We start from the raw sequence: 16,321 nt of genomic DNA, 5'->3' as shown, positions 1-16,321 counted from the left end.
GAATTCTCTGGGGGGAGGGAATGTTCTGGAAATAGTGGTAGTGGTTGCACATTGTGAATATAAAACCACAGCACCATACACTTTAAATAATGAGTTTTATCTTTTAAAAAAAATCACTGGTAAAAATAATAATAAATGCAAATATCCCTGAGAAAACAAGAAGGGGCATCCCCGGTCAACCAGAAATGATGAGGACTTCCTGGAACAAGGAAGGCAGATGGGGTTGGATGGAAAAAGGAGACCACAGCCCAAAATATACCCAAGAGGATTATGCTGGAAAAGGCTCTGGTGCTTGTCTCCAAGTGGGTGCATGGCCGGGGCAATAGGGAAGGAATCTGACAAGCAATGCGACAGCATTACCCAGCTAGGTCCCTCACCCCACACTCCTCATCCATTCATGCCACAGAGCTAAGAAGCCAAGCATCTCCCCACGGAGACTCAGGTGAGGTGAGCTGATCAGCCCTGGTGGGAGGAAGGGACCCTGCAGACCCAGAGGAGCAGCCTCTGGCAGACTCTGCCCAGCACCTTGCTCACCTTCACTGCCTTTGGAGGCAGGTTTCACCCTCCACCACCACCCCACCTTCCCCACCTCCCATCCCTATCCAGGTCATCAGATAACAGGTGCAGAGTTTGAAGTCAACAAAAATCAAAGAAAACCAGCACCAAGAAAAAAGAGCCCCACTCAAACAGAACTAACACTCAAGAAAACAGATAAAAGAGAAAACAGAACACGCCTTTGAAATAGATACACTTAATATCCTCTGAGAGACAAAAGGAAATTATAGCTATGACAAGGAATCCTCTTAGGGCACAATGACTGTGTTCCCAATTTCTGTTTCAAATGGGCTTGGAGAAAGACTACATTTCCCAGCTTCCCTTGAGGCTGGATGGGTGGTCATGTGACTTCATTCTGGCCAATGGGATGTGGGCAACAATGACAAAAAAATCCCCTCCCCTACACCTGGCCCCTAAAACCATTTCAGGACACTTTCCTTTCTCTTGCTTGTTGCAATGATGCGGGTATAGCCCCTCATTCTCACTTGAACCCCAGAAGCTTTACTGAGGAAAGAATAAAATCCTGACAATTTTCAAAAATCTGGAGAAGCCAACTAAAGGCAGTGAGTAGACATCCATGGAAAACTAAAGAAAAAACAAAACTATTTGAGTAGCTGCCTGCCCGTTCATGTCACAGGTCTGGGCAGAGGCGGAAAAGACTGTCTGGACTTGCCAATTCCAGGAACCAGGCCAAGTGGGAAGAATGAGCAGAAGCCCTAGAAGTGGATACACCCCTTTTTATGCAGCAGGAGCCTGATAAAGATTCTGACAGAAGGGAAGACAGACCCCCTGCCTGTCTAGCAGACAATACCTATCTCTGGCTGCTCTCTGACCCCCCACCAAGGTCCTTGGAGCTCCTAAAATGAGTTTCAAAAGTAACACTCAAGATTCCTCAAGAAATTAAACATACAATTCCCACATGATTCAGCAATTTCACTGCTGAATTTAGACCCCAAAGAACTGAGAGCAGGGACTTGAACAGATATTTGTACAAATCATAGCAACAATATTCACAATAGCTAAAAGGCAGAAACAGCCCAAATGTCCGTGGACATCAACAGTTAAACAAAATGTGGTAGATATGTCCAATGGAATATCATTCAGCCTTAGGAAGGAAGGAAACTCTGACATATCATAATGTGGATGCACCTTGAAGACATTACGCTAAGTGAAATAAGTCACAAAGGATAAATATTGTATGATTCCACATCTATGAGCATCCTAGAGTAGTCAAATTCATAGAGACAGGGAGTAGGATGGTAGTTGCCAAAGGCTTGTGGTTGGGGGGTGATGTGGAGCTAGTATTTAATGGGGACAGAGTTTCAGTTGCAGAAGATTAAACATTTTTGGAGCTAGGTGATGATGATGGCCACCCAAAAATATGAATGTACTTCATGCTGCTGAAGAGTACACTTTTCTTTTCCTTTTAAACTTTTTTTTTGTATTGGGGTATAGCAGATTAACAATGTTACGATAGCTTCAGGTGAACAGCTAAGGGATTCAGCCATACATATACATGTATCCATTCTCCCCAAAACCCCCCTCCCATCCAGACTGCCATATAACATTGAGCAGAGTTCCAGGTGCTATACAATAGGTCCTTGTTAGTTATCCATTTTAAATACAGCAGTGTTCAACAGTATACTTTTAAATGGTTAAACTAAGAAGTTTTATGTATATTTTACCATGATTATTTTTAGGTAACCCTCAGGAATTCCCTAGTGGTCAGTGGTTAGGACTCGATGCTTTCACTGCAATGGCCTGGGTTCAATCCCTGGTTGGGGAGCTAAGACCCTGCAAGTCACAGAGTGCAGCCAAAAAAAGCCAAAATTAACTCCCAGTCTTCCCCGATAGCTCAGAGGGTAAAGAATCCACCTGTGATGCAGGAGATGCGGGTTTGATCCCAGGGTCAGGAAGATCCCCTGAGAAGGAAATGGTAACCTACTCCAACATTCTTGCCTAGAAAACTCCATGGACAGAGGAGCCTGGCAAGCTACAGTTCATGGGGTCGTAAAGAGTCAGAGAAGACTGAGCAACTAAGCACACACAGCTCAGCTGAAGCTCTGAGCTGGGAGGACACACGAGCCCAGTGAGGTGGGGCAGGTGTGCAGGAGAGATCCCTCACGCTGTGTCAGGGACAGAGTTGCTGCCATGGCTAAGCTTGAGCAAGAAGGAAAAATATAACATGGCAACTATGTGAATGTGCTATAGCAGGAAAGACGACAGAAGGGAGGGAGGAGAGAAGACAAGAAAGAGAGGAAGTGCTAAAAAAGATAGGAATATAGTTTGCAAGGACAAAGAACCCAGTCTACAACAAATAAGCAATCCCAGGAGTGCGTCACACTATCAAGGAACTTGATAAGAATATAGCTTCTCTGGTGGCTCAGACAGTAAGAATCTTCCTGCAATGCAGGAGACCCGGGTTTGACCCCTGGGTCAGGAAGATCCCCTGGAGAAGGAAATAGCAACCCACCCCAGTATTCTTTTCTGGCAAATTCCACGGACAGAGGAGCCTGGTAGGCTATAGTCCTTGGGGTCACAAACAGTCAGACATGACTGAGCAACTAACACACAATAAGAATATAAATTCAAGAAAGGAAGAGCTTTTTTAAAAAAAAAAAAAAAAAGATGATTTTTTTAAAAGGATGAGATAAGAAGGAAGACTGCAGTGCAAAAGAAAATAAACTGAGGTGCACAGCACCATCATTAGAAATTCAGTAAGTGGACTACCAGTATCCTGGGGGCCCTATGATACCTGGGCAGCAAGAAATAAAAAAGATCAGGTGGATAATTGAGTTAATGGCATAGAGAAAAGATGGAAAAAACACCAATGAATGCAAGGTAAAAAGGCAGACATTAATGCAATGGATGAAGATGATGGACAAGGAGGAATAGCAAAACAATCAAACATAAGAACAACTGGCATCCGTCAAGTTAACATTGAGATGTATCTCTTGAGCAGAAATAAAAAATCTACGTAAATTCCCCTGAAATGAAGAACTAAATCTGCAGATAGAAAAGACATACCAGATACCAGGAAGAATTGTTTGCAAACAATTAATATCACGGCATATTCTGGCTAAGTTTTTGATCCTTAAGAGTAAAGAAAGAATGATTCTCGGAGTCACCTACAAAGGTGGGAGGAAAAAGCTGACTGCAGAATCTTTCACGGCAATATTTTTTTTACATTGTGTTTCAAAGAGTCTTTGTCTTTTATATAGTTCCACTATATATTATAAATACTTTTTAAGTAGATTTTAATTAAGATTTTTAGGAGTTTCAATATCAAACTCTCAAAAATTAATAGAATGACTATACAGAGAAATAGAAGGATATAGTAGACCTGAAAAGCACCATGAACCACTTCAAACATAATTAAGATTTATACAATTTTCACACAACAGTAGGATATAAATTCTATTCGAGCTCCCATAGACTATAAACTAGGAGGCACTGAAATATATCCAGAGACATAAAACAAGATGCAAAAATTTCATGGTCTAAAGGTGTCTGTTCTCTTATCGCTATGGAATTATATCAGAAATCAATATCAAAAGATAATTGAAAATAGCTCACATATTTTTAAGGGCAATGCCTCCATAGCACTATTTACCACAAGAAGACACCTATCCTACCTATCCTACCAAGTTCTAGAGAAAATATATCCCAGGATAATATTATACCTGTCCAGGTGGTCATTCCAGTTTAGAGACAGATATTTTCAAACATGAAAGAAGTCAAGGAAGGTGCAAAAGAATCCCTGAAAAGTCCACATGCCAGTGAAACCTAACCAATCAAGTGATACATCAAAATGAAAAATTCAGGAATGAGAAGCTGTGATAAATGGACTCTTCGTGCACAATGGATAAATTTAAATAACAAAGTAAAGCTAGCGTGGACTTAGGGCTACAGAAAAGAAGATCAACATCATAGACTATGCAGAGCAAAAATAATGTGAGCTATAAAAGTCAGGAAGAGGATGCGGAGGCCAACAAGTCATTCATTTTCACTACAGGGAGTCAAGCAACTCTCTGCTACCCCAAAATTGAAACAAGTAGAATATGACTTTACCACAAGAGACAGTCATTCCTTCAATGATTCCTAACCGCTTATTGATTTTCATAACCTCTTCTGTTAATTTCAGAGGGTTTTTTTTTAAACCCTTGTAATATCTCTTGTGATAGTCTAGTTTCTTCCCTTTCCTTCCTCCTCTGAAATATTTGAATAAAGTTAAAGGTAATCATTTTCATTCCATAAGCAGTAAGATCTCATCCTCTTGAAGATTCCTTCTTTCTGTGTTTGTATAATTTGTCTGGCTACGAACCAACCCATTCTCTCTATAGAGAGGGAGAGAGGTGTCAGTCACCCGCTGACTGGCTTTCTTCCTTGCTCTTGTGTACTGCTTGAATTTTTATGTTGTTTCCTGTTTTGGGGGGAGTTTTTGTTTGTTTATTGGTCACACCCATGGCATGAAGGATATTAGTTTCCTAACCAAGGATGGAAACCATGACCTTGTACTGGAAGTGCAGTCATAACTCCTGACCGCCAGGGAAGTTCCTGCTTGAATTTTTATGGTGGATGCATATAACTGTTGTTTAATAAAATGAGGTCAATAATTTTAAAAACTGTAAAGCTATATCAGAGAAATGGTAACATAAACGAAGAATGGCAATCTTAATATCAAACAGAGATTAAGGCAAACACATTATAAGAAACAGAGAGGTGTATTTCATGTTGATAAAGGGTCCAACCCACGAGGATAATATGATACTCATGCACACTGTACCTAATAACATAGCTTTGACACTTATGAAGCAAAAACAGACAGAGCACTATGAAAATCTGATGAAAAACAAGCATATTGGGAGGCAGATTGTAACACATCTGTCTCAGAAACCAACCTTTGTGAAAGTGACAAAATAAATGAGGACGCATCTTATTAAAAGAACATAAGTATTAAGAAGCTTGATCAGACAGGTACACGTGGACTTCTGTACACAACAAACAGAATACGTGTTTCTCCCCAAACACACTAAACGTACTAAACAGTATGAAAACTTATTTGTTGTTGTTCAGTTGCTCAGTCGTGTCCTACTCTTTACGACCCCAAGGACTGTAGCCCACCAGGCTCCTCTGTCCATGGGATTTCCCAGGCAAGAATACTGGAATGGGTTGCCATTTCCTTCTCCAGGGGATCTTTCTGACACAGAGACTGAACCCGCGTCTTCTGCATTGGCAGATGGATTCTTTACTGCTGAGCCACGAGGGAAGCCCACAAAAATGTATTAGGCCAGAAGAAATCTCAACAAATTTCCCCATCCTTCCCCCCCCAAAAAAAACCCAACAAACAAATATGAGATAGCACACAAACCACACTCACTACCCTTAATAAGAAACTAACAATAAAAGCACTTATTGAAAATGTTCTCCTGGAAGCGCTGTCGTCTTGGGAAAGAACACAGCCCTTGGTGTCAAACCAGTAGCTGAAACTCTAGCGCTCCCATTAACCAGAGCATTGTAATTTTGGAAAGGCCCTTAACCTCCCTAAACTTTGGTTTCCTCACTGTAAAGCTGAGATAAGAAAAGAATATTCCCCTGGGGTTTAGCAGAGTCAACACAATATGTAACTGTACATCCCTCCATTGAGGAAACATGGTATCAATAATTAAGTCTCTAAAAAGCATGGATGCAGGAGGGCAGGAGGGAGGCTCTAGAGGGAGGGGATATGTATAGACTTATGGCTGATTTGCACTGCTGTCTGGCAGAAACCACCCTAATGGCAGAAAATGAAGAGGAACTCAAGAGCCTCTTGATGAGGGAGCAAAAAATCTGGCTTGAAACCCAACATTCAAAAAACTAAGATCATGGCATCTGGTCCTATCACTTCATGGCAAATGGAAGGGGAAAAAGTGGAAGCAGTGAAGATTTTCCCTTCTTATGCTCCAAATTCATTGTAGATGGTGACTGAGGCCATGAAATTCAAAGACCTTTGCTCCTTGGAAGGAAAGCTATGATAAACCTAGGTGGCGTATTAAAAAGCAGAGAGATCACTTTGCCAGCAAAGGTCCATAGAGTCAAAGATATGATCTTTCCAGTAGTCATGTATGGATTTGAGAGTTAGACATAAAGAAGACTGAGCACTGAAGAATTGATGCTTTTGAATTGTGGCCATAGAGAACTCTTGAGAGTCCCTTAGACTGCAAGGAGATCAAACCAGTCAATCCTAAAGGAAATTAACCCTGAACATTCATTGGAAGGACCGATGCTGAAGCTTAAGCTCCAATACTTTGGCCACCCATGCAAAGAACTGACTCATTGGAAAAGACCCTGATGCTTGGAAAGATTGAAGGCAGGAGGAGAAGGGGTCGACAGAGGATGAGATGGTAGGATGGCATCACCGACTCGATGGACATGAGTTTGAGCAAACTCCAGGAGATGGTGAAAGCCAGATCTGCCTGGCATGCTACAGTCTGTGGGGTCAAGAAGAGTGAATGACTGAAGAACAGCAATGGCAGAAAACAACACAACATTGTAAAGCAATTATCCTCCAATTTAAAAAAAAGTATGGATGCAAAATATCACAGCTGATATCAATTCATAGATGCAGAGAGGTAAACTGAAGCACCAGGGGGCTGATTCAAAGGACAAGCACCAAATCTTGTTTCTTGCCACCTCCCACCTTCCAGGTCCTCCGCCTCCCCTGCCTCCCTCCCACCCCCAAGGCCCCCCAGCCTCCCGGAAGGAGCCAGGGAGGAGAGGTGCAGCCCTTACCTCCAGAACAGCTCACACAAGCCGTGCAGCGGTCATTGCTGTCCAAGTAGTAATCGTGCAGACACTGCCTCTCGCAGTGGTGGGACCCCTCTGGGCACAGCTGCTTTGGGGAATACCCTGGGGAAGAGAAGCAGAGATGCTCCTGGTCAGGTCACCTTGGAGGTCATTGCTGCTGGGGTACGGGCAGGGCCTGCCTCAGAAGGAGGTGAGTAAGAGGTGACATCGACAGAGAGAAAAGGACTCCTGAGGTCATCATTCAGACCTGAATTATGGCACCACAGACCCCTCTGTTATTGAATCAATTATTTCTCTTTTCTCTTGTTTGGGCTTAAGTGAGTTAGGCTGCTGTTTGTTACAACCAAAAGAATCTAGACTAGGGACTTCCCTGGTGGTCCAGTGGCTAAGAATCTGCCTTGTAATGCAGGGGATATGGGTTTGATCCCTGGTCTGGGAATATCCCACATGCCATGGGGCAACTGAGGCCGTGTGCCACAACTACTGAAGCCCAAGCACCTAGAGGCCTTGCATCACAAGAGAAGCCACCGCAATAAGAAGCCCCCGCACCGCAACGAGAGAGTAGCCCTTCCTCCCTGCAACTAGAGAAAGCCCGAGTGTAGCAACGAAAACCTAGGGCAGCCAAAAAATAATAAAAATTTTTTTTAATTAAAGAAAGTGGGTTTCCAATGTGGAGACAGCCTTGGAAGAACATAGAACAGGAGCTCCAAGAGAGGAAGGCAGTGGGGAAGGAGTGATAGCATGAGACAGCAGGAGGGGCCCCGCTGAGTCCCAGAGGACTGAAGGAGGCGGGGTTGGGGGTGGGGGGGTGCGCAGTATTCCAGGCAGAGGGAGCCGCCAGGGCATAGGCCCTATGGGGGGGACAGACGCGGCTGGTACAGAGATCAGAAAGGCCACGGGAGCTGAAGAAATGATGCTGGAGCTTCTGGAGCTCAGGCAGCAGAAGAATGATGCGTGTTTATTCACTTTGTTTCTTCTTTTCCCATATTCCACTTAGATCTTCTCCCTGAGCACCACTTTTAGAATACAAAATCAAACGGTTAAGAAAGCAGCACTGACATACATACCCTGCATGTGTGTGCACACTCAGTCGCTCAGTCGTGTCCGACTCTTTGCGACCTTCTGGACTGTAGCCTGCCAGGCTTCTCTGTCCATGGAATTTTCCAGATAGGAATACTGGAGCAGTTTGCCATTTACTACTCGAGGGGATCTTCCTGACTCAGGGATCGAACCTGTCTCTTGCGTCTCCTGCACTGGCAGGTGGATTCTTTATCACTGAGCCACCAGGGAAGCTATCATGTGTAAAACAGCTAGTGGGATGCTGCTGTGTACCTCAGGAAGATCAGCCTGTGCTCTGAGGATCTAGAGGGGCGGGATGGGGCTGGGCGGGAGGGAGGTTCAAGAGGGAGGGGACATATATATATGCTGACGGCTGATTTACACTGCTGTATGACAGAAACCTACTCTTGCCGGGAAATCCCATGGACAGAGGAGCCTGGTGGGCTGCAGTCCATGGGGTCGCTAAGAGTCAGACACAACTGAGCGACTTCACTTTGACTTTTCACTTTTATGCATTGGACAAGGAAATGGCAACCCACTCCAGTGTTCTTGCCTGGAGAATCCCAGGGACGGGGGAGCCTGGTGGGCTGCCGTCTATGGGGTCGCACAGAGTCGGACACGACTGAAGTGACTTAGCAGCAGCAGCAGCATGGCAGAAACCAACACAAGATTTCCCAGGTGGTGCTGTGGTAAAGAACACGCCTGCCAATGCAGGAAACGTAAGAGACGTGGGTTTGATCCCTGGGTCAGGAAGATCCCCTGGAGGAGAAAATGCCAACTCACTCCAGTATTCTTGCCTGGAGAACCCCATGGACAGAGGAGCCTGGCCGGCTACAGTCCAGGAGGTTGCAAACAGTCGGACATGACTGAGCAACTGAGCAGGCACACGCATGGTGTATCTCAACCATTTGGTTTCTAATGGTGTCACAAAGAGTCAGACATGACCGAAGCGACTTAGCATGCGTGCACACAGCACAGCATTGCAAAGCAATTTTCCTCCGACTAAAAAATAAGTTGAAAAAAAGAAACCAAATGGTTAAGAAAGCGTCTGGTGTTGTTCTGGCTCTTAGAACTGGTTCCCAAGTGTCCCTCTGTGCTGATGCTCCCAGTCTCTGAACCGCGTTTTTCTGACTCCAGATGTTCTCAGCGTTTGTCCTCCCTTTCCCGTCACCGCCTCTCACTTCTGGCTCAGCGTCAGGCAACCCCGGCCGCAGCTGCTTTGGCCCCAGAAACTCCCACACAGAGAACCGCTTTTCGCTGAGTCTGGGCTGCCAGTCCCTCCGCCCTCCCCTCCCCCAGCCCCCTTCACACTCTTGTTGTTTAGTCACTAAGTCACGTCAGGCTCCGTGACCCCATGGACTGTGGCCCACCAGCCTCCTCTGTCCATGGGATTTCCCAGGCAAGAATACTGGAGTGGGGTGCCATTTCCTACTCCAGGGTAATCTTCTCAACCCAGGGATCGAATGCACGTCTCCCACATTGCAGGTGAATTCTTTACCACTGAGCTACTACACCCTTGACAAGCTAAATGGAGCCCCTCCCAGATCTTGAATGCCCATCCCTGCCCACTCCAGGCCTTGGCATATTCTCTGTCCTTTAATCAGAGCATACCCACTCCCCACCTTGGTCGACTCCTGCTTATCCTCAGGACCCCTCCTCCAGGAAGTACCCCCTGCATGTTCCAACCAAGTCAGGTCCCCTGGAATGTGTTCTCAGGGCTCCCAGATGCTAACTGCCTGGTGCAGCAGAGACACATTTCGGATGACTTTTCAGCCCACAGATTGCCTTTCTTGGAGAACCGCCCCTATTCCCCCACTCCCTGCCCTGCTAGCAGTGGTCCAAAGCAGTTCTGTCGTTGGGGAACCAGAGCAGAGGTGGACTCTGGTCTTATCTGAGCCATCAGATGCTTTTTTCTTGTGCTTTGGAACTGGAGCAGGAAGATGTTTGTCGGGCATCCCCCCATTGCCCTGAAGGAGAAGCCCAAATGGGGAGGGGACTGAGGGCCAGCCAAGCTCAGCCAGAGTAGGGAGGGCAGGCTGCCTCCTCCTTGAAGAAATCCTCAGCTCCCCCAGGACCAGACGGGGTTCACCCACCCAGCCCCAAACAAACCGTGCTCTCTGCCTAACACCAGGCCTGGCTTCACATCGTCCCCGCTCCCCCAAGCCTGGGGAGGCGCCTCCTATGAAGAGGTTAGCCTGGGCACAAAAGGGGAGAGATCCAGAAAGCAAGATGCAGAATAGGAAGCGGGTAGCCCCCACGTGGGCTCTTCAGTTTTTCAGCCCCTCCAAGTTGTTTTTTTAATGATTTTATTTATTTATTTTCGTGCTGTGTTGGTTCTTGTTGCTGCTCAGGCTTTTCTCTAGTTGCAGCAAGCGGGAACTAGGCTCGAGTTGCCGTGCATGGGCCTCTCATTGCAGTGGCTTCTCTTGTGGAGCATGGGCTTTAGAGCATTCAGGCTTCAGTTGCTGCAGCTCCCGGGCTCTAGAGCACAAGCTCAGTATTTATGGTGCAGGGGTTTAGTTGCTCTATGGCCTGTGGGATCTTCCTGGATCAGGGATGGAACCTGTGTCTCCTGCACTGGCAGGTGGATTCTTTACAACTGAGCCACCAGGGAAGCCCCCCTCCCAGTTCCTGAATGCCCATTCTCTCTCACTCCAGGATTTGGCATATTCTCTGTCCTCTAACCAGAGCGCACCCTCTCCCCACCTTGGCCTTGGCCTTGGCCAACTCCTACGCTGCCTCCTCCCCTCAGTGAATGCCTCAGGGTCAGTGCCAAATAGGAGGGAAGAGCTCAGGGTTCTAGTTAGTCAGCTATATGACCCCGCCTGAGCCAGTTACCAGCATGTGACCATGGGCAAATCCCTGAACCCTGCCTCCCCCGCCACGTGCAAGTTTCCTCTTTGGGTTTCCTATCGGGGCTCAGTGAGCTCAGATGGTTACCGGGCTCAGCACTGGCACAGAACATGCTTCACCAGTGATAACTGTGGCTGTTATTATGAATCAAGTGAATAACCTCCCTGCCACTGGGGAGTGTGTAAGCAGAGGGCTGGGGATCAACTGTCGAGGATGCTAAAAAGAGCATAACAGGCCTGGGTGGGAGGAGAGACCTGACGACATCGTTTCTCAGTCTCAAAGGTCTCCCTGCTTCCTTCCTCCACCAAGCTGCCCCCATACACAGCTGAGTGCAGACTGCAGGCGGCGGGCAAAATGTCAGAAATTTCCCCGAGAGACAGAGGAAGGGGTTTTTGTGGGTTTTTCATTTTTCCTCTCTTGCATGCCCGGAAGCACAAGGTCAATAAAACTCCAGCAAAATGCCCCGCCCACCACACCAGCATCAGGTGCTCAGTCACCCCAGTCACTGGGCCTCAGAGAGGGAATATGTGGGGAGAGGGAGCACCCCTCTTCCCTCCACAGCATCTAAGTAGAGGGAGCCAGGGACTGGAATATCACCCGCTCTTTCCACTCACTCCTCATCAAAGCCCAGCCAGGCTGGTGCCAAAGGGAATGAAGGGCATGGAAAGGAAGCGTCTGTCTTTCTCCCTGCAGCTGGGATTGTGGGTCTTATGGAAAATCAGAGCCCTGTGAGCCACACCACCCTGGAACGTTGACCTCTGCTCCCCTGGGAAGATGTGGTGTACAGCCGGCCACATAACCTGGGCTGGTGGGGAAGGCTTTGTGGAGGGAAGGGTGCCAGGAGGGCAGACTAGAGGTAGCGGGGAGGGCGTCCTGGGTGCAGACAGGCATGTACAATGGCCCAGAACTTGAAAGCATACAGTAGGTTCAGAGGACACCAAGCAGAGCAGTTCCTGTAGAAAGGCCAAGAGAGAAAAAGCTGGAAAGGTGATAAGTGACATCAGTGTAAGAACGAACAATAAATAACTGTTGGATGGATGTGGGTGCAAGAGTGGATAAAAGGGGGATGGGAGAAGGTGGGGAGATAGATCAGGGATGGATGGGGAGGGGGTCCAGTGCTATGGACTGAACTGTGTACTCCCCCAGTACATATCTGAATCTCTAACCCCCCAATCCGTATCTGAATCTCTAACCCCCCAATCCGTATCTGAATCTCTAACCCCCCAATCCGTATCTGAATCTCTAACCCCCCAGTACATATCTGAATCTCTAACCCCCCAATCCGTATCTGAATCTCTAACCCCCCAATGTACTGAGTTGGCCAAAAAGGTCATTTGGGTTTTTCTGACAATGTTGTGGAAAAACCCAAATGAACTTTTTGGCCAACTCAATATTTAGAGATTGGGTTTTTAGGAGGTAATGAAGGTTAAATGAGGTCAACACGGTGGGGCCCTGATCAGATAGGATTGGTGGCCTTGTAAGAAGGGGAAGAGATCTCCCTCCCTCCCTCTCTGCCATGAGATAGTATCTGTCTGCAAGCAAAGAAGAGATTTCTCACCAGAAACAAAACCAAACCCTGCTGGAACCTTGATCTTGGACTTAAGAACCTCCAGAACTATGAGAAAATATGTCTGTTGTTAAGTCCCCAGTCTGCAGTATTTTGTTACGGCAGCCTGAGCAGACTGAGACAGATGGGTAGATGTATGTAGGATAGGTGGCAGCAAAAATAGGAAGGGGGAGGATAGGAGGAAGGAGACAAGAAGAGGAAGGGATGGACAGGTTAGTGAGTGGGTGAAACGATAGCATGTACATGGGTGGGTGGCTGTGTGGCTGACGGGCCATATGCGACCCCTCATCTGTGGCTATGTGGGTGAAGTTCCAAGTACTAAAAAGCAAGGGGCCCCACTTGTTATGTATGTTCCAAAACAACACTGAACCATAAAATAAAGGCAAGAAAGTCCAATAGAGTTCTACTTTTCCGCTACAATGATTTCTTACAATCATTTTTTAGAAATAAAAAATATCAGATTCTTTCCCACATTTCTCTCTGTCCTTGGGTGGCCTGAGCACAGGTTGAGTCTGCCCTCTTGGTGCGGCAAAGAGCCCACAGGGAACAGACTGAGCAGGGTTACTGCCAGCTCAGGGCACACAGCCTTGGTGATCTTGGGCACCATGGCCTGTCACCATCCTCCAGACAGCAATGCTGGCCCCTCTACCTGTCCCGCAGACCCCTGCCCACTTCCTGTCCTGCACTGGGTGGAGTATAAGCCTGCTGTCCTCAGAGTGTAGGTGCAGTTGCCCCTCATGCCCTCTGCTGACATAACAATGAATATCTTTCCTCCCCCATGAGTCCCTGTTCCCAGATATCAGAGACCATGGCTGAACTTCATCTCATGACTCCACCTAGCTAAGGCCACTGGATATGCTTTGGGACTTGTGATAACCACAGAGGATGGGAATGTTTTATGACCTTGTGACCTTTAGACTTATCTGCAGAGTGGGGCAAACAGGCTCATCTCTGTTCCAGAAGGATTTCCTGATGGTGCCTGTCATCTACCTTTTATGCCCATCACTGTGCTGGGGATAGGGTGTTGAGGGGGGGGCATGGTGCAAGCCTTCCAGGAAGTGAGCTCTGGGCAGGGAGATTTGCCCCCGAGAGAGCTGTAGTCCTGGCAGCCCTGGACAAACGTGCTCCCAGAGCAGGAAAGATGAGGCCTGCAAAGGGCTTGTAGGCCTGGAAATGAGGGGTGGTCAGGGGGTGTTGATGGCCCAGGCTTTGGGGTTCACGAAACCCTGGGATCTGGCCGCAGTCAGCTCCCTTGTTTTCTATCTCTGTGACCTTGGGCAACTTGCTTAACCTTCCAGCATCCCCACCCTCATTTGCAAAATGGCAACAGTAAAGGATAACCATGAGGAGCTGATAAGATGATGCAACACACCTGAGGCCCCAGACCAGTACACGTGCAGCGAGCGTCTAAGTGTTGTTGTTTAGTTGCGCAGTCATGTCTGACTCTTTGCCACCCCCTGGACTGTAAGCTGCCAGGCTCCTCTGTCCATGGGATTTCCCAGGCAAGAATACTGGAGTGGGTAGAAGATTCTCCAGGGAATCTTCTTGACCCAGGAACAGAACCCACGTCTCTTGCATTGGCAGGTGGATTCTTTACCACTGAGATACCAGGGAAGCCAGAATGTTCAATAAAGAGTAGTAATTAAGAGACCTCCTGGAGGAAGGCATGGCAACCTACTCCAGTATTCTTTCCTGGAGAATCCCATGGACAGAGGAAGTTGGTGGGCGATAGTCCATGGGGTCCCCAGGAGTCGGACAACACTGAAGTGACTTAGCATGCACACAGTCATTAAAAACAAAAACTTACAAAGGGACGGCCTTCAGAAACCCACAGTCAATGACAATGACGATGTTGACTCTGGTAGTTCCCACTTACCAGTCTCCCCAGAGAGCTGTAACTTGAGGACAAAATTCCCCTCGTCCCCACCAAAGCAACCTCCACTCACCCTCACGACAGCGGTGACAGCACTTCCTGGCAGCCTTGTCATAGTAGCGGCTGAGGTCTCCAAGACAGTCATCCTCAGGGGCTCGCCTCTGGAGCATGAAACACATTGATAAGTCCAGGAGGGTCCCAGACCCCCACCCTCCCTCCTGCCCCTCAGGTCCCAGGAGGCCTGGTATCCAGTTGCTGTCAAGACGAGGCCTGAAATGGAACCTCATGTTATAGTAGTCAGGACAGAAACTCCCTCGAAACTGCTCCACCTTTGGTCTTCCCTAGAGCGATGGGGGCATCCCCAGCCTTCTGTAACTCAGACCCCAAACCTTGACTTCTCCCTTGACCCTCTACTCTAGTGCTCACACCCAACCCATCAGCAAGTTTTCTCGGCCTCTTTGGACCAGTATCCCTACCTCCTCCACCAGGTCCTAGTCCCTATCCCCTCTCCCAGAGAATAATTCACTCGCCTCCTTCCTGGCCTCCAGCATGGGCCCAGCAATAAGAATCTCTGGTAAGAGCTCCTCTGGTGGCTCCCTGGTAAAGAATCCTGCCTGCCAATGCAGCAGACATGGGTTCGATCCCTGATCTGGGAAGATCCCACATGCCTCAGGGCAACCAAGTCCATGTGCCACAACTATTGAGCCTGTGCTCTAGAGCCCGGGATCCCCAACTACTGAGCCACACGCTGCAACTATTGAAACCCACGTGCCCCAGAGCCCATTCTCCGCAACAAGAGATGCCACTGCAATGAGAAACCCACAGACTGCAACTAGAGAGTTACCCCTACTCACCACAGCTAGAGGAAAGCCTGAGTAGCAACGAAGACCCAGCACAGCCAAAAATAAATTTTAAAATAAATATTTAAAAAAAAAAAACAAAAACATGTGTATGCATGCACGCTAAGTCGCTCCAGTCATGTCTGGCTCTGTGAGACCCTATGGACTGTAGCCTGCCAGTCCTCTGTCCATGGGATTCTCCAGGCAACAATACTAGAGTGGTTTGCCATGCTCTCCTCCAGGGAAATAAAAACATATATCCTTTCAAAAAATAATCTTTGGTAAACTTGCTTGTTGACGTCTAACTCTCATTCAGACAATCACACAGGTCTCAAGTACATATGCACTGAATTTCTACAGCATAGACACATTCTGCCACCAGCTCCCAGATCCAGAAACAAGACACTAGTACCCAGAACCCCTTCCTGCCCCTTCCCACCACAGAAGGCCCCCCGCTACCTTGACTTCTACACCCAGAGACACATGATGTCTGCTTTTATACTTCACCTGTATAGAAACACACACACCCTGACAACTGGCTTCTTTAATTCAAAATTCTAATGTGGGAATCACTCGCATTATTGCAAATAGTAACCATTCATTCAAGTTCACTGCCTTGCGTCGGGAGCCGCGTTAAGCATTACTGACAAAATGGAGGCACAGCTCCCAGCCTCCTCTACTCATTCTGCAGGCACGGATCCCGGGATGAAGGAGTTAGGCCTTGTAATTCTGACTTGTCCTTTCCTCTCCTCGGCTGAGTTGACTGAAAAGGAATATTAAGGTGCTTAT

General features: G+C 47.4%; 1 protein-coding gene across 1 annotated transcript in view; it reads right to left on the bottom strand.

Annotated features, from left to right (window-relative positions):
- TNFRSF8 (TNF receptor superfamily member 8) overlaps positions 1-16,321 on the bottom strand; it is a 77,119-nt gene that overhangs the window by 43,150 nt on the left and 17,648 nt on the right. Inside the window, exons 2-3 of the mRNA XM_070385272.1 lie at positions 14,767-14,854; positions 7,327-7,443 (exon numbers count right to left, since the gene is read on the bottom strand). Of these exons, the coding sequence (XP_070241373.1) occupies positions 7,327-7,443; positions 14,767-14,854 (205 nt within the window). The remainder of the gene's footprint in view (positions 1-7,326; positions 7,444-14,766; positions 14,855-16,321) is intronic.

This window comes from Bos mutus, chromosome 16, assembly GCF_027580195.1.
Source record: "Bos mutus isolate GX-2022 chromosome 16, NWIPB_WYAK_1.1, whole genome shotgun sequence".
Lineage (NCBI taxonomy): Eukaryota > Metazoa > Chordata > Mammalia > Artiodactyla > Bovidae > Bos > Bos mutus.
Note: the sequence above shows the minus strand (reverse complement) of the source record. Positions and strands in the feature narration are given on the sequence as shown.